The 19,246-nt window shown below is 61.3% G+C and overlaps 1 protein-coding gene across 4 annotated transcripts; it reads right to left on the minus strand.

Annotated features, from left to right (window-relative positions):
* On the minus strand, positions 1–9,677 carry CLCF1 (cardiotrophin like cytokine factor 1). 4 transcript variants are annotated; one of them, XM_037135263.2, is made up of 3 exons: positions 9,521–9,677; positions 3,272–3,438; positions 1–1,418 (listed from the first exon to the last, which is right to left on the minus strand). In XM_037135263.2, the coding sequence occupies exons 1-3, from the start codon at positions 9,534–9,536 to the stop codon at positions 924–926; spliced, it is 678 nt and encodes a 225-aa protein (XP_036991158.1). In that variant the 5' UTR covers positions 9,537–9,677; the 3' UTR covers positions 1–923. The 4 variants fall into 4 exon arrangements, with proteins under 4 accessions (XP_036991158.1, XP_036991156.1, XP_036991155.1 ...); XM_037135261.2 differs by lacking the exon at positions 9,521–9,677 and adding an exon at positions 5,107–6,415; XM_037135260.2 differs by lacking the exon at positions 9,521–9,677 and adding an exon at positions 5,025–6,415.
* Positions 9,678–19,246: the final 9,569 nt, after the last annotated feature.

Below are 19,246 nucleotides of genomic sequence, written 5' to 3' on the forward strand. Positions count from 1 at the left end.
AGCATTTTATTTGTTAATACAAGAATAGAAATTCTGCAATAAATATAATCTAATAAATAACATCTCCAAATAAATAAATATTAATACAACAAACAGAGTCATGAGTGGTTGGGGCTGGGGTGCAGGGCCTGGGGGAGCTGCCCCCACACCCCCGAAATGCTACTGCAATGTAAACTTTCAGGAAATCCCGTGGCTGTGGCTATGACTGCCCTCCCCAGGCTGGGCAACCCACAGATACCCTGGAAAAGCGGGTGGAGAGGAGGTACCATGATGCTGGCAAGAAAATTCCAGACAAGGTCCTTCAGTGGCCACCCTGTGCCTTGGTGACCCCCGGGTTCAGTCTGTCCCTGCCCCTCTGCTTTCAGTATTACCTCCATTGCAGACCCTACCTCTCCCATTTTTAATCCCATCTCTTCCTGTTCAGACTTGCCACTGTGTTCGTTTCCTGATTGAGCGTACGGAGTTAATTGGGGGTAGGGGAGCAACACCCATCTAAGGAGTGTGGGGCAGCGCTGGGCTTCACCGGGGAAAGGCACACGCCGTGGGGCCCTCCCTGCCCTAGAGGCACACCTTCTGAAGTGCCACTTGAGGGGCTCGCTGGGCACTGGCAGGCGGTGGGCAGGAAGCAGGCCGCTGGGAGAGCCTGCACACCGACCTGGACCGCTGCAGGCTCCCTTGAGCATTGCTTCCTGTAGAAATGGGATGGGACAGGGCCTATTGCACCTCTTCCCCAGACCTGCAGAACTTTGGGAAGTGGGGAGGGGATGGGCCTTATTGCATCACACCCTATCCAAGTCCGGAAGGGCCAGAGGCTTACAGCTTCTGTGTCCTGGCTCAACAGGTGTTGGCATACAGGTTTCTCCCTCCCAGAGTGGGAGCAGGGTTGGAAGGGGAGGGGAAGAGGAGGTGGTGAAGGTCAAAGATCAGAAGCCATGGGCCTCCAGGTGCAGGGTGACCGCAGCTGCTGGGGGCTGCATCTTCTTCTTGAGCCGGTTGAAGTCCTTGGCTGAGCGCCACAGCCAGGTCTGCAGTTCCTTCAGCAACCAGAAATCGTCCATCTTCTGGAGGAAGTCACTGTGGGCAGGGCCAGGGGCCCAGGCGGGCTCAGCACCAGGCAGAGGCTGTGGTAGCGGGTAGCCCAGGGCTGCCATGACACCCGCAATGCTGCCCAGCAGGCCCTGGAGGCTGGTGCAGAAGTGGGCCAGGCTGCGGCGCAGCTCAGCGGCAGCAGCCTGGCGGTTGAGGCCGCGCAAGTGGCACAGAAGGTGGCTGTAGGCCTCGTAGTTCTGGGTCAGCCGCAGTTTGTCATTGAGGCTTCGCCACACTTCCAAGTTGACAGTGGCCCTGGGCAGAGTCTCTGCCCCCAGCCGAGGTGGGTTGAAGTCAGGCTCGTTGAAAGGGGGGCCCAGGTAGTTCAGCTGTGGAAAGGAGAGGGCGATGGGGAAGGAGGAGGGCGAAGCAGCCAGCTTGCTGCCACCAGGAGATACCTGTCCCCTAAGCTTCTACTTCCTGTGTCCCCTGACACTGGCCCCACCTCTACACCAGGCCTCTGTGTTCACAGGCCAACCCTAAGTTTCTCCATGAATGTCATTTGCGTGGAGGTGATTGTTGAAGCAATGAGAAGGTGAGAAGCTCTCCTGTGGAGGGGTGCAGAATGAGAAAAACTGAGCAGCAGATACTCAGGGAGAGCTCACCGACTGGTTGGGCGTGCAGGCCTTCAGAGGGCACCCACCCACCGGAGAGGCAGGGCAGAAGAAGAAGAGGAGCCATGGGGACCCAGGAGGCCAGGCTGCAGAGGTAGGAGATGGACCAGGAGAATGCAGAGCCAAGAAGAGGAGTTCAGGAAGGCAGCAGTGCTCAACAGTGTGGCTGTAAAACAGAGAGCAAGGAGAATGAGCCTTAGGAAGTGCTGCTGGGTTTGGCAAGGACGTGCCTGACAACCTCGGAGAGAACCGTTTCAGTAGCCTGGAAGCCAGATCGCAGGGGGTTAAGGAGTGAGTGGGTGGAGAGGAAGTGGAGGCAGAGGGTGTAGACCACTCCTTCAGAGAAATTTGGCAGGGAAAGCCAGGAGAGAAAAAGGGTCGGGAACTAGAGGGGGTAGCAGAGTGAAGCAGAGGTTTTCTGGACAGGAAAAGCAGGTCAGAAGGCAGAGGGGCCTGTGGGCACTGGAGTTCCATTTGCCTCTTGACATGCCCAGTCCCACCAGCTGAAGGGCTGTGGACGGAAGGGACACACTAACCCCCAAGGAAGGGCTCAGCCCATGGCAGTAGGACTGCAGTAAGAAGAAACTGAGGCAGTCTCATGAGTCAGGCTGGAGGAAGGGTATGGAAGTCAGTCTAGGGAAGAGGACAGAGCCCTGCCAATCCCCAGGAGAGAAGCCTGGGGCCCAGGGAAAGGGCTGAGGGAGACGGCGCCGCGGGGAGAGAAAGGGAGAAGAGAGGGGCGAGGCTTGGGATAGGCAAGGGCCCAGGGGGAGGTTCACACGCTGACAAGCACAGAGACAAACTAATTTCCTCGGTGTATCCTGGGGCTGGAGCCAGCTCCCCCGCCACCCTCCTCCCCTTTCTTTCCCTGGCTTCAGAGTAGGGTCTGGGATGTGGAGGAGGAACACGGGAAGAGGGGGCCAGTTCCCCATGGTCCTTGCTAACTCTGACCCTCCTTCCTCCTCTCCTGGGTTCTCTGAACACCTCTGGACTGCCCCCAAATTCTTATGGCAGAACTTCAATGCACACCCTGAGCCCCCTGCCACTGCTGGCCTGGGTTCCCTGCAGCGCCCTTTCCTTAAGTCCCCCCTAGGAGGCCCAGTTAGGACGGGAGAGGCAGACAGAAGGGAGGCCCATGGGTCCAGAGCAGCAGGGCCCCAGGTCTGGGGCAGAGGCGAGCTGGAACACAGGCATGGGAGGTGGGGCCCCTCCATCCCCACCCAGCCCCACCCGTGCAAGAGACACCACAACACGGTGTAAACAGAGGAGACTTCCCCGGCCCCCAGGGGGAGGCGGGCGGCTGGGCAGTCAGCCAGTGGGGCAATGGGCCAAGGCGGGTGCGAGGCCTGCCCACATGCCTAGTCCTGGGGCCTGGGATGGGGAGGAGGGGGCACCCTAGAGGGAAGGGCAAGAGATATGCCAGATACAGAGACTGTTTAGAGCCACAGGTCCCTTCCTCATCACCCTACATTCATCAGGACCCCTCCACCACTCTGTCTCTCTTCCCCCAACTCCTCTTCTCATTCTTCACCCAATTCCTAGACCCCTAAGTTGCCCTAGATACTCACGTAGGTCCCAGCCAAGGTGCGGAGTTGGTGCTCCAGGTATCGGGTGAGGTCATAGGTTTTCTGGATGGAGGAACCAGGCCCTGGGTCCCCTGTGCGATTGAGGGCTGGCACTGCAGGGAGGTGCCAGAGCACGGTGCACAGGCAAGCTATCATCCCCCACGAGTCCCCTGTGGACAGGATGGGCAAGAAGCATGAGGGCGGGTCTGGCCTTTTAGAGGAAGCAGCTGGCAGCCCCTCAGGTGTCTGTCCTCACCTTGGGATGGGAGGGAGGGGTGAGGGTGGGACGCCAGATGGGAGGCAGGGGGGATGGAGGAGAGGAGCATTCCTGGCCTGAGAAAGTGTGTGTGTGTGTAGGCATGTATGTTATACGTGTTATGCCAGTAGATACTGGAGAGTATATTTGTGGGTCAACTAACACTCGCTGTATGTGTGCCAACACGTAGGTGTGTGTACACGGAGGGCCAGGCCTAGGAACCCAGATCAGCATTCCCGAGTTCCAGGTGTACCTCAGCCTCCTCTCCGCGTCCCACTGCAGCTCGGGGGAGCCGAGGGGTGGGAGACAGCACGTGTCAGAGCTGCCAGCTGCGAGCAGTCAGCCCTGGGAGGGATGCAACAGAGAGAGGCTGCCGCCCGAGAACGAGCAAACAAGTCCCGGTCGAGCTGTAGGAGGCCAGGTACAGGGTCAGAACACTGGGGTCAGGCTGAAGGACACAGGGCTGGCTCATGTGGTCAGTGGTGTGGGAACATTCTAGGCTATGGTCCCTGGTGTGGAAGTATAGGGTGGGATAGAACGGTCACTCTCAGGGATGGGCGGTAGTGTGGAAGTTTGCCCCATTCTTATCTAAGGGCTTTAGGTGGGAAAAGTTTGACCTGAAGGAGGCTTTTGGTCAGCCTGCAGGGGAGAGAGAGAGAGGGAGGGAGAGATGGAAGGAAGAAGGAGAGAGAACAATGTATTCGATGAACTGGGCTTGTCAGCTGATAGTGCTGGAGAGTTTGGGCACCTCGGGAGGCCATAGGCCAGGGGTCAGCGCCGTGAGAACAGACATAGGCAGTTGGGAAACACGATTTTCCCAGCTCTTAGGTGATATCCAAGGTCAAGAGCACTTGGCCAGGATTCAGTGGGCATTGGGACAGGGTAAAGGCCATTAGAATTAGGATGGGGTAAGGCTGTAACTGGCATTGGGCATAGGTTAGCTTTAAGGACTGGGTTACTTTTAAAGTTCCAGGTTAATTTATTGGGATTTGGCTGAGAGAGTGTGGTTGAGGTTTGGGTCCAGCTGGGGGATGTGGTTAGGTTTGGGCAGGCAGAGGGTTGGCTGGGACAGAGGTTTGCGAATGTGTCGATTCAGATTTCAGATGGGCTGGTGCCATGCCTTAAGAGTAGGCTGGTTTGAACTTTGAGCTTGGGTAGGTGTGAGATCATGAGTGTTCTTTTTCTTCTAAGTTATATTTAATTTTTTAAACTTATTGATGAGAGAGAGAGAGAGATTGGTTTGTTGTTCCACCTATTTATACATTCATTGGTTGATTCTCGTATGTGCCCTGACCTGGGATCAAACCCTCACCCTTGGCATATCAGGACAATGCTCTAACCCACTGGGCTACCCGGCCAGGGCCTCTGATTTGTATTTTATACTTTCAGATTTTCTGCACTGACATATGTTGTTTTGATATAAATAATTTGGATGTGGGTTGAATAGTTTAAATGTACTTAGAGTTAGGATAGGCTCGGAGTTAAGACTAGGGTACGTACACAGTCATCATGCTGGATCGGGGTTTAGAGAGGGTAAAACTTGGAAGGATTCAGGATTCAAATTGCACAGAACATCTCTTACAGCGTCGGGCTCAGCTGGGGACTTCTGAAGTGGTCGGTCTCTACTCTTTCAGATGCTCGGCTGGCTGGCTTTACTGATGGAGCGTGGGAGTGGGGGTCCTGCTAGTCTCAGGAGCCCTGCCCCCTTGGGTGACGGGCTCGTGGTCTGAGAGGAGGGTGCGCATGCGCCCACACACACACACACACACACACACACACGTGTGTTTTAGGGCAGAGAGCCACACCAGGCACATGGCTGCTTCCTGAGGAGACAGGCTCCCCTTTTCCTCTTCCCCGTGGGCAGCCTGCACCTTCCCATCTGAACATTCCTTCCCTGTTCTTTCCATCTGAGCTCTTGCTGACTCTCTGAGTTCCTTTCTAGTTCCTATTCTTCACATCCCAAGACAACTCCAGGCCCTTCTCCTCTGCATGAAGCCTTGGGCTACCCTTAGCCTGCCTATCTGGCAGAGTCACCCCCAAGTTTCTACTTGGGGGGCGGGCTGGTTGGTTCTGGAGTTTGGAGACCTGCTGAGGTGGGTAGCAGCATGACAGCCATGCCACAGATTCAGGACGGAGTCTGGCCTGGCTGGCAGTTAGTGAGGAAGCCAAGGGTCCTGGCTGAGGCGGGAACTGTGGAGCTGGCCTTGCCTCTTTACCCCTCCCTCCACCACCACCACTTTGGGCAGCCCTGTTAGACAGGAGTTCTAGGACAGGGCTCTGCTTATCCCACAACCAGGGAGGGGCATCAGGAACCCCACTACGGTCCTGTTTTCTCCCTCCCCTTCTGGGCCCTGTGGGACGTCCCTGGGGAGCACTGGCTCCCCACACAGGGACAGCAGGGGAAGAGGGGGAGAAGCTTTTGGATAAACAAGAGCTAAGTCATCTGGGCAGAAAAACGGCTCATGAAATTAACCAGACGAGGCCGGTGTTTCCAGGAATATTTCAGTTCTGAGGTAACTGTCACTGCAGGCTGGGGGGGGGCAGGGGAGAGAGCAGAAGGATCCAACTGACTGACCCATGGAGAGAACCAGAAAGAGGGAAGGAGTCTCAGAAATCCAGAGGGAGAAGAGGCTAGGAGAGGAGAAAGGGAACTGGATAGGGCTCTGTCCTCGGCTACGGTGGCTTTCACTCTGGGCAAAATGTTCCCATGTCTCAGGCAGCAAAACCGACAGCATCCCCGGCAGAGAACACCTGTGGTTTAGCTGTAACTAGCGAGCAGCCTGCCGGTGTCCCTGGGAGGGCGAGTGCAGGGGGCACCCTGGAGCTCTCGTCCACCCCTCTCCTCTCCAGGCTTCGTGGTGTGCAGGTGGACCTAGCCACTGCGGGCTGTGTCCTGGGCCCCCTCTCCCAGTCCTGGCTCCCACCCAGCGCACCCCCCCCCCCAGCTCCAGCTCTGCCTCTGGCTGCTGCCCACTGATTGTTTACATCCCGTCTTCCCCTGTGTTTATAAATCCGGCTGAGCACGTGAGGAGCTAATGAGTGCAGCTCACGTTTCCTGCTACAGCCCCCTCACCCCCCATCCTGGCCCCCCGCCTGGGCTAGCCCCTAATTCCATCCAGATCCCTGGGCCCTGGTTCCCAGGGCCCCCCCTCATGAACACTCCCGCACGCACGTGTGTGCACATGCACATACACTCAGCCCACGCAAGTGCATGGGCACCCTGACACGCTGCACAGGCAGGCACACTCGTGTATGGACGTCTTCAGCCAGCTGCCCCTCAGTCCCTAGCTTATGTCCCCCAGGCTGAGCTCATCCAGTGAGGGAGGGGTGCTCAGCGGTACAGATGTGGCAGGAAGGTCAGTGTGGGCAGGACAAGCCAGCCGGAGGCTCTGCACGTGGGGCTGGTGGCTACGAGCTATCAGCAGAAAGCACAGGAGCCGGGGAGGCATCAAAAAGCTCCAGAAGTGTTGGGCGGAATGTGGGAGCCAGAAGGGAAAGCTCTGCCCTCAGGCCAGACCGGGACAGAGTCCTGGTGCCATTGGAGGGGGCTGTTGGGGGGAATTGGGGAAATGAAGCAGTTTTGGGGGGTGGTGTCTACCGTGATGTGAGATCCAGCCAGTGAAACTGTAAGGAAGGGCTTTGGGGGAGCTTCCTAACCTGCCTTCCCAGGGGAAAGCCCACAGAATCAGCAGGGCTTCCTTTTCCTCTGGGCTGCCTGGCTACTGTCCCCTCCTCGGTTCCCCAGCCCCCAGGCTCCTGAGAGGTGGCTTAGTGAGTGGGTACGCAGGGGCCCCCGGACACCAGGAGACCTTGCTTTGCCACCCAGCCATCAGGTGATGGGCTTGCATGAGGGGGACACTGAAGTCCCTCAGCAGAGCTGCACGGGGCTCTGTTTCTGCGGCCTCTTCAACAGCCCCTCCCTGTCCTTCTCTGCCGCCTGAACCACAGGGGAAACTGAGGCCTGTGGAAGCAGCAGCCAGGCAGGCCAGCCGCCTTGTCCTGTGAGGTCAGTGTGGGCAAAGGAGTCGGGCGCTCGTTGGAGTGAGAGGGTTCTGGACAGTGCTGCATGGGGACTCAGGGTGCTCAGGGAGAGCTGGAGCCGGGGCAGCTGGGCCACCTGCAGAAAGCAAGGCAGTGGGAGAGGTGAGGGAACAATCGGGGTGTTATCCAAAAGGCCAGGGAGGGGTTGGGAAGGACCGCAGGAGCCAGAGTGTGAACAAGCAGGTGGGATTGTGGGGAGGAATGTGAAGTGTCACCAGCAGACTAGCTGGTGCGGGCAGGGTGGCCTGCAGAAGTGCGGCTGGGGCAGCAGTGCAGGCTCTGTGGGGCGGGAGAGGGAGCCATGACACCAGTCAGGAGGAGAGGCTTCTGGGGCTGCTGGGTGACAGCCGCTGCCATCCCTGTCTTGTGCCCTGGTGGCTCCAGGGCAGTGAGCGTGTCTGAGCCAGTGGTGGGCGGTCTGGTGGGTCAGGGCAGCGGGCCCCGTGCCCCGCGGGGTGGGGGTGATGTGTGCTTGGGAGCCCAGGAGGAGTCTGTGGGTCCACTGAAAGCACGGAGACGTCCGCCCGGTCCGACACAGAGCGCGCCGGACAGGGCGGCGTGGCCAGGGCCCCCGCCCACGGCCTCTCTCCAAGGCTCGGGGGCGGGGGCGGAGGGGGGTCCTGCCTAGGCGACCGCCGGCCTCCTCTCTGCTCCCGGCAGCCCCCTCCTACCCTAAGGGGGAGGGCCAGGCCGGGCGCAAGGACACTGGGGCCGGGTCCTCTGGGATTGGGGGTCCCTGGGGAGGGCTCCTGGAGCGCCTTGTGCAGCTGCTGGGAAGGAAGGCGGGGAGAGCGGAGATGAGGGAGCTCCGAGAGGCTCGGGGACGTGGGGTTTCCCTCGAGGGGCTCTGCCCGGGAACCGGGCGGCGGCGGCCGCCTGCTGGCCCTCCCCCCTCGGCGGTGACCTCTCGCTCCCGGCCCCCTCCCTGCGGCGGCGGCGGCGCCTTCCCCTTGTGTGGCCCCGGCGCCCCCGGCCCCGCCCCCGGCCCGCTCCCGCCCGGTCGCTCCCTTCCCGTCGGCGGGGGCGGGGGCGGGGTCCGGGGCTCCGGGCGCTGCCGGGCCGCTGCCCCTTCCCGCGCGTCAACTCCCTGCCGGGTCGCCAGTCCTCGCGCGGGCCGCCAGCGCCGAGCGGCCGGTGCCGCCGCTCCCCGGCGGGTGACGGACTTTCCCCCGCCCGGTCCGGCCCGGCGGCGCCCGCGCCACCCCGCCCCGCACTAATCACTCCCAGGCCACCGCGGGCCGAGCGGAGGGCTCCGGCCGCCGCCCGCCCCGCCGCCCGGCCCCTACCTGCCGCCGGCTCCCCGGCCGCGGGCAGCATGGTGGGCTCCGGCCGCGCGGGCGCAGCCAGGAAGCCGCGAGTCGCGCCCGCGGCCCGGCCCGGCCCAGCCAGGCTCGGCTCTGCCCTCCGCCTCCTCTCCCCTCGCGCCCGCCCCGCTTCCCGCCCTCTCCTCCCGCCGGGCCGGGGAGGGAGAGCGGCGCGGCCCGAGGTGTCGGCCTCCCCTCGCCGCCCGCTGGCCCGGCCCCGGGCTCCGCTCCGCCGCCCCTTCCTCCCGCCCCCTCTTCCTCCCCCGGCCCCCACCGCCCCGCGCTCCGCGTCTTCCTCCCGCAGCCCCGCGCCCGCCTCGGACTCGCTCTCCCCGACTTGTGCGCCGGGCTCCGTCCGTCGGGATCGGCGGGACCCCGCCTCGCTGGGGCTCCAGGTGGCCGGCTCCCCAGGTCTGCGGGTTGCCGGGCTACCGGCCGCGCTCCCTGCGACCTCCCGGCCCCGCGGAGCGGACTCCAGGAATGCGGTCCCCGCCGGGCCGCTCTCGAGGGCGCCCAGCCGTGCCTCCCCCGGCCCGAGCCTCGCTAGCGGGGCGGCTCCGGGCTCCTCGGCTCCGGGCTCCCGGGGGAAGGACGGAACCGGATCTCGAGGCTCCTGGGCGGGGGCCGGGGCCTCGGACGCCAGGCTCCTACCTGCTCGGAGGTCCATGGGGCCGGGGGCCGGGCCGGCCGGGCGAGGCTGCTCTCCCGGAGGCTGGCGGAGTGGGAGGGCGAGCCGCGGCTCCGGCGAAGCTTTAATAATCCCATCCGCCAGGCCCACTCGCAGGTTTTTTTCGCTCGGTTTCGGATTTTTTTTTTTTTTCAGTGTGGGACATTCTGCAAAGTTTTTTTTTTTTTTCTGACGTGTAAAGCTGTAACCACAAATTGTAGCGGCCCTCCCTGGGGTGGGGGGAGGAGGGAAGGGAGGGCTTCTGGGGCTCCTTTCCCTCCCACTACACCGAGGGGGGGTGAGGTGAGGCGAGGCTGCGGTGGTACCACCCTGGGCCTCCTGGGGGAGGAGGTGGGGAGGGCATCAGTCGGTCTGCAAGCTCCGAGAGCTCTGGGAGGGAGCGGCCCTCTCCTTCCCCTGGCCCTCGTGTTGGCCTAGGGTGCTGCTCCGGCCCCGCGTGGGTCCCGCTCTCACCCTACCTCTGCCTTCTCATCTCTAACCCCCACGCCACACACACACACACCCAGTAAATGCAATGACACATTCTCCCAAATGCCAGCGAGCTGGCCTCCAAGCGAGTGATGGTGTTTTTCCTGCTGCCCTTTGTCTGGGCTGACCGCCCCCCTTGCCTATTGTCCCGCGGCCTGTCCCACTTCCAAAAGCTGGGGCTAAGTGAGGCGCTGGCCGGGGCAGGTGACTAACCGGGTCACAATGCCCCCGGCGGGGGAGGACGAGGGCCCCACAGGCCCACTGCCCGGCTGGGAGGAAAGCAGAGGGCACTTGGCTGAGGGCTCTTCCCTCAAGTTCACGAGGTTCTTCATTCTTCTTTCCAGTGGCCAGGAAAGTGCACACGGGTGGGGGATTTGTAATTCATTAATCAGCACGAGGCGCCCGGACCAGTTCCAACACCAGGACTTCATGGGTGACTCATCAAGAATGCTCCAATTCAAGGCAATGAAGAGACCCCGTTTGTGAACTGCTTCCCCATAAAGACATTTGGCTTCCTTCCGCCTGCAGGGCTCAGGTTGTGGGTTTCCCTGGTGTTGGGGTGGGGGTGCTTTGGCTGTGGGGTGCTCTCCCTCCTCTTCCTTCCTTCGGGCCTGTGTTGGGACTCGCTTCAGCGGGATACCCAAGGGACCCGTAAGCCTAGACCCTCCCCGGAGGGTCTTCCTCGGCTACAGAGGACTGCTGGGAAGAGCGCGGAGAAACAGCTTTCATCTGGGGTCGGCCGTTACTCGATCTCCAATGCCCGAGAGCTCTAGACGCAGACCAGCAATAAAGTCGTTTGGTAATGAGTTGCTTTAGTTGTTTATTTGTTGTATCACGGGACAGAGGCGATGGTGGGCTAGACCTGGAAGGTGACCCCTCTCTCCGGGACAGCATCGGAGCCCCCGCGCCCCTCACTGCCCTGGTGCCCCCGGAGGAAGGCGGACGCCCGCCAGCCCTGCCCCAGCCCCTCCAGGCTGCAGGTCAGAGCGGGCAGCCCGGCTCCCGGGGCGGCTCTCCCCTGTGCTGCACTTTGAGAACTGGGGTGGGGGGAGAATGGGGGGGTGGGGAAGAAGTTTGTTTTCAATTACCTCACTGGAGTGGGACAGACTTTGTTGTTTTTTTCCCCTTCTTTTTCTTCTTTTTTTGCTTCCCTAAACAAGAAAAAGAACTGGGAAAGGGGGGCTGGCCTGAGGCTGGGGGCAGGGGACTTTCTGGGACACAAGCAGCAGCTCTGGTGAAACCTGCCTTGGAGGGGCCCTTTCGAGAAAGGCCTCCACTCTCCCCACTCACCGCCCCCCCCCCCAGGCCGAACGCTGGAGTTTCAATGACATTCTTGGCCTGTGAGCCCAACGATCTTTGATGCCCATGCCAAGGTCAAGAAGGCAGATGCCCAGTGGGTGACCGGCGCCGAGGCCAGCCAGGAGGTCCCCTGGCAGCCATCCCGTCAGGGTGGGGAGCCCTGAAGGGGAGGGGAGAGGGGAGCCCCTCAAGTCCCTCTCTCCGGTTTGCAGCCTGCTCCTCGTGGAGAGCGTCTGCACAGACAATGTGGTTTGGATTTGGCTGAGCCCCTCAGCACCTTATAAAGCACCTTGCTGAGTCAGGGAGAAAGCAGCCCCACCATGGGAGAGGGGGAGGGGGCCAGGAGAGAAAGGGGGAGAGGGGAGCTGGAGGAGGAGGGTGGAGGCTGAGGGAAGAAGAGGGGAGAAGGGACAGGGCAGGAAAGAGGAGACACAAAGGCAAATAAATGGGTGGGGGTGGGAAGAAGGGGAGGAGGCAGGAGCCAGGAGGAAGAGGAACTGACTGCAGCAGATGAGGGGAGCTCACCATCTTGCCCCACCCCCAGTGGCTCCCTCAAGAGTCTAGAAAGAGTTGGTCTGAAGGTCTGCAGGGACTGAGGCTGTGTCTCTAAAATGAGGACTGTGCCCCGGGGGCGCAGGGGCAGTTGGCTCTACAGACTGCCCCGGGTTCGGTGCTGTGGCCCCGCAAACCGGGGCAGTTGTGTTCTGCCCTGCCTCTTGTCTGGACTTGTGCCCCTGTCCTCTCCCCTCATGGGGAGGTGAGGGGCCTTCTCCCTTCCCCCTCTTGCCTACTGCCAAAGGGAAAATCAACTCCATCTCCAAGCTGCCTGTGCCCCTCTGCCATGTCTGGGCAAAGGCAGCAGGCTAGGAGCTGCCAATTGGGTTGGGGTGGGGGCTGGAGTAAAGACTGTGCCTTTATTCTGCCAAATCCCAAATGGGAGTGGGCTGCTGGAATCATGGGGAGAAGGAAGGAAGGAGAGGCAGACTGGAATAACACCCACAGGGTTTCGGTGGCTAGCAGGGCACAGGTGGCTGCCCTCTCATTTCCAGCTGGGGACCTCGGAAAGGTCCTGCTCCCCTGCGGCTCTTCCTCCTCGAACAATCTGGGATCGCTGGGGGGGGCAGGGCAGAGGTTAGAGGAGACGCCCCCAACCCAGCCCCAGACCCTTGGTGTGTCCTGTGGGCCTGTCCGGAGCCCCTGCTGGGTGCTGAGTCCTGTGAGGGGTGGAGAAGGGAGGAAAACCCACTCCTGCCTTCAGGAATTTCAGTCTTGTGGCAAGGGATGCTCATTAAACCATCTGAGGTCAGAGGATGGTCAGAGAAGGACAGCTCTGGGAGGAGGCAGAGCTTCAGGCTAGAAATGTGATTGGATGGCTTAGGGACAAGCTAGGTCCCCACCTCTCCCTTCCATTCCGCCCTCATAACTGGCCCCCCCAAGGAAGGCTCTCTAGATGCCCCAGCGACACCATGTCCCAGGCAGCCGAAGAACTGGCCCTGCAGGGGCCCTGAGCTCTGGGTGTACTGGCCTCCTGAACCTGGAAGGATGACGGTCTGATCCCTTCCTGGCGGGAGGGCAGCAGTGCGGTGGTAGAGAAGCCTGAAGGGGCGAGTACAGACACCCACGGATTTATTCCTTTGCTCACCAAGCATTCCCAGAGACCCTGCTCCATGCCAAGTGCCAGGGGCACAGAGAGGAGCCCTTGGGGGTTGTGGGGTCCAGGGGAGGCTGACCTGCGTGCAGGCGGGAGAGGCAGGGCCCTACCCTGGAGACTGCCAGCCCCGCCGCCACGCCTGCTTGCTTGGGGATGTGCTACTCCTTCGGCTTAAAACTAAGGCTTTAAGAGGACAATTCCGTCTCATTCTCACCGGAACCCTCTACAGCGAGAACTGTTATTTCCCCTTTCACACAGGACACTAAGGCTTGGCAAGGTGAAGGTCACCCGTCTAAGGTCACACGGGGAGGAGAACCAGGACCAGAGCCCAGGACTGTCTGCCTTCAGCGCCGTGCCGACACTACACCCACAGATGTGGACCTGGGAGGGGCTCCGGGGCGGGGGGGGGGGGGGTGGCTCTGGAAAGGACAGGAGGCTGGGTGCCGAGACTTGCCCAGCGCCTGGCTGCGCAGCTGGTCGGCTGGTTTCTAATCGGGGCCCTGCCTGGTCTCTTCGGGACACTGAGGTGTTTTGCCTGAAGCAGAGACCCGGACCAACACCCACCAGTGACACTGGACTGTCACCCCACATCGCGCTCCTGGGTCAGTGCGAGGCACCCCGCACGCAAGAGGGCTTCGGCCGCTGCACTGGCACCTTAGATTCCAGGAGCAGTGAGATGAAGCCGGGAGCTAGAGGACCGCCCGCCCGCAGAACCAGGGCCTCGCCGCGCCCTGTGCCTCCTGAGGGCTGCACGGGTGCGGGCAGGTGGCCTCAGAGGCCCTGCCTGGGCCAGACGCCGCTGCCCTCCCACTCCGTGCCCCCGTCCGTTCCTGGGAACAGCACCTCCCGCCACTGCCACGTGCAAAGGCTCCCGAGTGAATGTGCAGGCCCGGGGCCACCGAGGGCGGGAGGGTGAGGGCAGGCAGCGGGGGTGTGCGCTTTTTCTTCCCTCCAGCGCGCAGTAGCCCAGAGGGCCCTGCCTCACCCTGAGCTGGCCATGATGTCAGCGGAAGCCCCTGGGCCTCCTCCTCCCTCAGCAAGGTCCTACCCTGCCCTGCGTCTCTCACCCGCGCACCTGGACCAGCTCAGGCCTCTCAGAGGACACCGCACCCACCTGCCTCCCCTTGAAGCTGAGAGGAACTGGGCCCTGCTGCCGGTCACCCCCTGCCCTCCCTGGGCTCTAGCTTCCCATCCGTGAGGATGTCTGGGTGACTGGGTGACGGGCATGTGACGCGGGCAGGGACAGAAGGGGTACCCCCGGTCCCGACTCCTCCCTTGCCTGCCAGAAGGCTTCCCTGCCGCCACTCTCCCAGGATGTTCCGTTGCCCTGGCCAACCCATGCCTGGGGCTCCGTGACTCCGTCTCCCCTGGCAGAGGAGTGGGGTTACCTCTCCCTGGGCTGGGAGATCCTTATCCTGCCCTGCTGAGTCACTGCCGGCTCCTCCCGCCCTGTCCCCTCCCTCCCCACCTCCCACCCCCCCTCGGGCTCCCCAGGGCCTCCTCCAGAATTGCCCAGGCTTCTCAGGGGCCCTGGGGGGTGGAGGGCAGGGAGCGGCTCCCGGGCCACCCCTGTGGGGCAGCGATGGGAGTCCCACCCCCAGTGCCCATCGTCCCAAGTGCCTGCACTGTTGGGAGAGTGACGTAGCTGAGGGTGACCACTCTGTCTTTCCTCGCTGTGTGACTTTGGGCAAGTCACTTGGCCCGTGTACACCTCAGTTTTCCCCCACATAAGGTGGGGATGATGACCCTGTTACCCACCTCAGAATAAGGGGTGACCCCGTTAATAAAAGTCACGTCTCTGGCACTTCTCACTCAATAACGGGAAATACCGCCATCATCTGCCCTCATGCCCTACCCTCCTGCTCCTGCTAATGAGGCCGCTACCCCTCACGAGGCCCCTCCACCCCCTATGTCTGCACGTCCACACCGGCACCTTCTCTGTTCTTTTGCCCCTGCCTTCCTGAACCCTGTCCCCGTCACCCCACCTGCCTCCCCACACAGGGCACGGACTCTAGAGAGCGCCGGAGTTGGGCTGTTGCTCAGCTCTCCCCCCGCGACAAGTGGCTCCTGACCGTTTGACTTGGCTTCCCAGACCCGCCTCCGGAAGGAGGGCCGGGAGAGAGGAGAGGAGCCGACCAAAGCTGGCTGTGCCGGGTGCCAGCCCCACTCTGCGCCAGCACGGCAGTTTCAGCCACCGACTGCTATGACCTGTGTTAAATGACGCAGGGACTGAAGAACTTAAGGAGGTTTGTAAGGGGCTGTGCTTCAGGGAAAGGACAGGCCAGCGGGTGGAGGTGCCAGGGCAGACTGCAGAGGGGCTGGGAGAATCTGAGTGGCAAGAGGGGAAAGCCACGCCTGGCCTGGCACCTGTCCCGGGCTGGGGCGGGGGCTGGCACACAGGCCCGCGGGTCCCGTCGCCCCCCAAAGCTCTCAGAAGCACCTCCTATAGGTGCCCCACAGAACAGTTTGGACCTACAGAGACCCATGGCTGCCAGCCAAAGGCCTGGGGTGTCCTGGGACAGAGGGCGAGATGGCTCCAGAGCACTCTGCTCTTAATGACTGGACTCCTTTCCGCCGCCCTGCCCCCGGTTCCCTGAGAAGCCTGTCCCCCCACCTCGCCCCCACTGTGGTGACCCCATCTCGGCCCTCCTTCCTCAGGTGCAAGTGTGCGGTAGAGCTGGGCCCCAGGGAGTTCTCTACCTGGCAGAGTGGCCTGGCTCTGCCCTGGGAGCTGGACTGGGCACGGTGTCTGTCTCCCTCTGCTGGTCCCTTCGGGGACAGCCGGCCAGGGCTCTCTCCCCGAGAGCCGGCGGTGCCGGTGTCTCCCCAGACAGTGGGTGGCGAGTGTCGGGGGTTGAGGAAAGAGCCCAAGAACTCAGGAGGGGCTCCAGCTGGCAGAAGCACCAACGCTGCCGTCTGGGGTCCCTGTGGCCTGCCGCCTACGAAGTGCTCCTAGGGAGGCCGGGTCGCCGGCGGAGGCTCTCCCCACCAACCAGCAGGCCCCAGACAGCTTCCTTCCCCTCCTGCCCTGTGAATGGAGCTGTCATCCCCGGATTTATCTAAACCTTTTGTGAAGCTATTTATATTCCCAGCCGAGACCGCAGTCTGGAGTAATGTGTTCCATCGGTGTCCTCCCCTGCTGGGAGAAGCAGGCCGACTTTGATTTGTCCCAAACTCACCACACTTGTGCTCCAAGGGGGCCCTGTAACTCCAGCGAGCCAGGCCTTGGTGATCAAGCCCAAGCTTCCCGTTCCATTCCCGCTTAAAAACTTCCCTCCCCGCCACCGCCGCCCGCCCTGCAGACTGGAGAGCCCTGGTGCCGTCTGTGCGCCGTGCCCGGCGGTGTGGGCACAGCCCCTGCCTCATGCCAGCTTCCAGCAGCTTTTGAGCACAGAAGAACTCAGATCCTCCTCACAAACACAGGGCACCTCCGAGGGGGCAGAATGGAGGACCAGGCCGGGGTCCTCAGCCACAGCCCCCTCACGGCTCTTCCCTGGGGCTGACTTCTGTCCCCACGGGAGGCCTGCGAGTGTTTTCCGGTCTTTGGCCTTCCGGCCTGTTCTCCATGATGTTTCTCTGGGGGGCTTTGCTGCCTGCCTCCTAGTGTGGATTTGCCCTGGCTTCATCCACGGTGGCGATTTCTTTTGTTCTCGGTTCTGACCCTAGAATCCTGAGTGGGCACACCCACGATGTGGGAGGTGGGACCCGGCAAGGACCGCCCCAGCAACCCTGACTGCGCGTGCTAGGAACTTTGTAAACACTGACTAAGTGAATCCTGGCAACGGCCTTTCCTTCCCCAACTTACAGATGAGTAACCGAGGCTCAGAGACCGTCGGCAATGTGACCATTTGCACACAACCTGAAAGTCATGAAGCCAGGACTCAGACCAAGGCAGGCTGGCGCCTGGAGCCCCGTCGTCCACCTCGACAGACAACCTGCTTCAGGTGCTGTACACTCTCCGAGTCCTGTGCTCTTCAGCCAGTATGTGCTCCTTAAACCACCGCCCCGTGCCGAGCTTGCGCTGGTTGCCGGGAGAAATGCTGGGGGATGAGAAAGGCCCAGGCAGGGCTTGGCTACAGGCGTGCCGGCGCCTGGTGAACCAGCAACAGATACAGGTGGGCAAGTGGTGCCCAGCCAGCTCAGCACCCCCAGCAGCTCGGAGCCGCCCGGCTCTGTTGGTTACTCCAGAAAAATCACACAAATACCAGTTTCTGTGTGTGCGCTGCCCAGCAGACTCTGCCGTGGCCCTCCGGTCTGTCCTTCTCCAGCAAGTGGAAGCGCAGGACAGCAGAAACCTGTGTCCCGTACTCTCTCCTGAACTTAGGAAAGTGTGTCCTATACGTGTTGAATGAACGAACGACTGGGCTCTGGGGATTCCTAACCGACTGGGTGAAAAGTGGTGCCCGAATTGGAGAAATTTCCCAACAGAGTTAGTTTCAAAGTGTGAAACGGTAAGCACCTTCCTCAGTTCCATATCCGGCCCCTCCCACACCCCCACACACTCCAGTGCTGGTGGGAGGCCACCGCTACTGTGGGGTGTGGCGGGGACTAAGAATCTAGCCATTGAAAGGGTCCTGAGAGAGCATGTCATCCAATGCCTTCATTTTATCAAGGGGAAACTGAGGCCCAGAGACAGTCTTCACTTGCTTCAGGCTATCTGTCAGTAGGACCGGGCTCCCTCCAGACCTCCTGACTTCTGGCACAGATCCCACATCGTCTTTGGGTTCCCATACTCACCCGCCCACCCAACACAGTGTTGCCAACTGTCCAGAGGCCCTTGCGCCCCACTGAGAATCCTCCCTTCCAGACCGAGAGGCGTTACTGGCTGTGCTAACCGCAAGCCTGGAGAGGCTGCTCGACCCCAGATTGTTGAGCTGCCTTCCAGCACCAGAGCCTGGGGGAGGCAACTGCAGCTCCTCTCCAGAGCTGTGGCCCAATGAGGGGCACCTCAGCGAGCACCTCTTGCCACCAACAGCCACACAGACAGGGAGGGACCTGTGCAAAGTCACGCAGGGAGTCCACATTGAAGCACAGATGAGAAACCCACACCCCTGACTCTCAGCTCCAGGCTCCGTTCTGTTGTTGGAACCCTTCGGAAGGGCCAACTTCTGGCAGGCATCTGTGAGACTGAAGAAAGTTGTAGGAGCTTGTCCCCCTTCCCCAGGGCCTTTCTCCGAAGACCTCAAAGCCACAGGACCCTGCGGCCCTAGGGGTCGCGGGCAGACACGACTGAGGGGTCACAGCTTTTCCCCCTGGCCTCCCAAGCTTTAGCCACTGTCTCCTATTCCAGGTGGGCTGTTCAGGGAACGGTGTGGGGCAGACGAGAGACGGAGACGCTGGGAGGCTGCTCTGACCTGCACTGGGGCAAGAGGGACAGACCCAGCAAGGAGGAGGACAGACAAGGAAGAGAGCAGCTGTGTGGGTTCTTTTGTCCTTCTGACGAACCGTGCAGGGCAGCTCCTGTCCCAGGAGGGGTGGGGCTGTGGGCAGGGGGCTTGCTAAGCGTGACTGGGAGGCAGCTCAGCTTCATTTGGATCACGCATTTATCCACTGAACACGTGTGCGCCGATCAGCCGTGAGAGGCATGGGGACATAGCAACAAACGGACATGCTCCCCGTGCTCAGGAGCTGACATACTAGTGAGGATGACAGCCTTTAAATGTGCACACGTGTGAAATAATGTTGAGCGGTGCTAAGCGCTGTGACTAACCCAGAGCGAGGGCTTGACAAGAGGGAGGGTGCAGAGAAGGCCCACTGACGGGCAACAGAAGCTGAGCTCTAGGAACAGGCGGAACCAGCATGTGAGGAGGAGGAAGAGCATTCCGAGTGGTGGGACCAGCCTACGAGGAGATCCCAAGTTGGAAAGGGGTGTGGTGGGCGTGGAGAACCAGCGGGCTGAGGAAGAAGGCCAGACAAGGTGAAGAGATGACTGGGTGGCTCCTGCAGTTTCGGGGTAAAGCATTCAGATTTTGTGGCATGTGTAGCAGTGGGAAACCACTGGAAGTCTAAATAAGGGAGAGGTGTAACGTGATGGACATTTTAGGTCACATTGGTGCTATATGGTGGAGAGAGGACTGGAGGAGACAGGCTGGAGGCAGGAGGCCACTCCAAAAACTCCTACAGTCCATTGTCCAGGTGGGAGACCACGGTGTCCTGAGCCAGGATGAAGGCTCTGGAGAAGCGGAGGAAGGCTGAAGTTGCCATGTTTGGGAGGTAGAGGAGTCAGGGCTTGCCAAAGTATGGGGGGGTGAGGGAGGGTAAGGTCAAGGGT

Source organism: Artibeus jamaicensis, unplaced genomic scaffold (genome assembly GCF_021234435.1).
Source record: "Artibeus jamaicensis isolate MK-2021 breed Jamaican fruit bat unplaced genomic scaffold, CSHL_Jam_final contig_3109, whole genome shotgun sequence".
In the NCBI taxonomy this organism is placed as follows: Eukaryota; Metazoa; Chordata; class Mammalia; order Chiroptera; family Phyllostomidae; genus Artibeus; species Artibeus jamaicensis.

Excerpts from the sequence above, each read along its gene's own strand:
- CLCF1 (XM_037135259.2), bottom strand. The coding sequence starts at position 2,177 with ATGGAACTCCAGTGCCCACAGGCCCCTCTGCCTTCTGACCTGCTTTTC. Across the intron at positions 1,419-1,694 it reads CCTGCACGCCCAACCAGTCG|CTGAACTACCTGGGCCCCCC; the intron begins GTGAGCTCTCCC and ends TCCTTTCCACAG.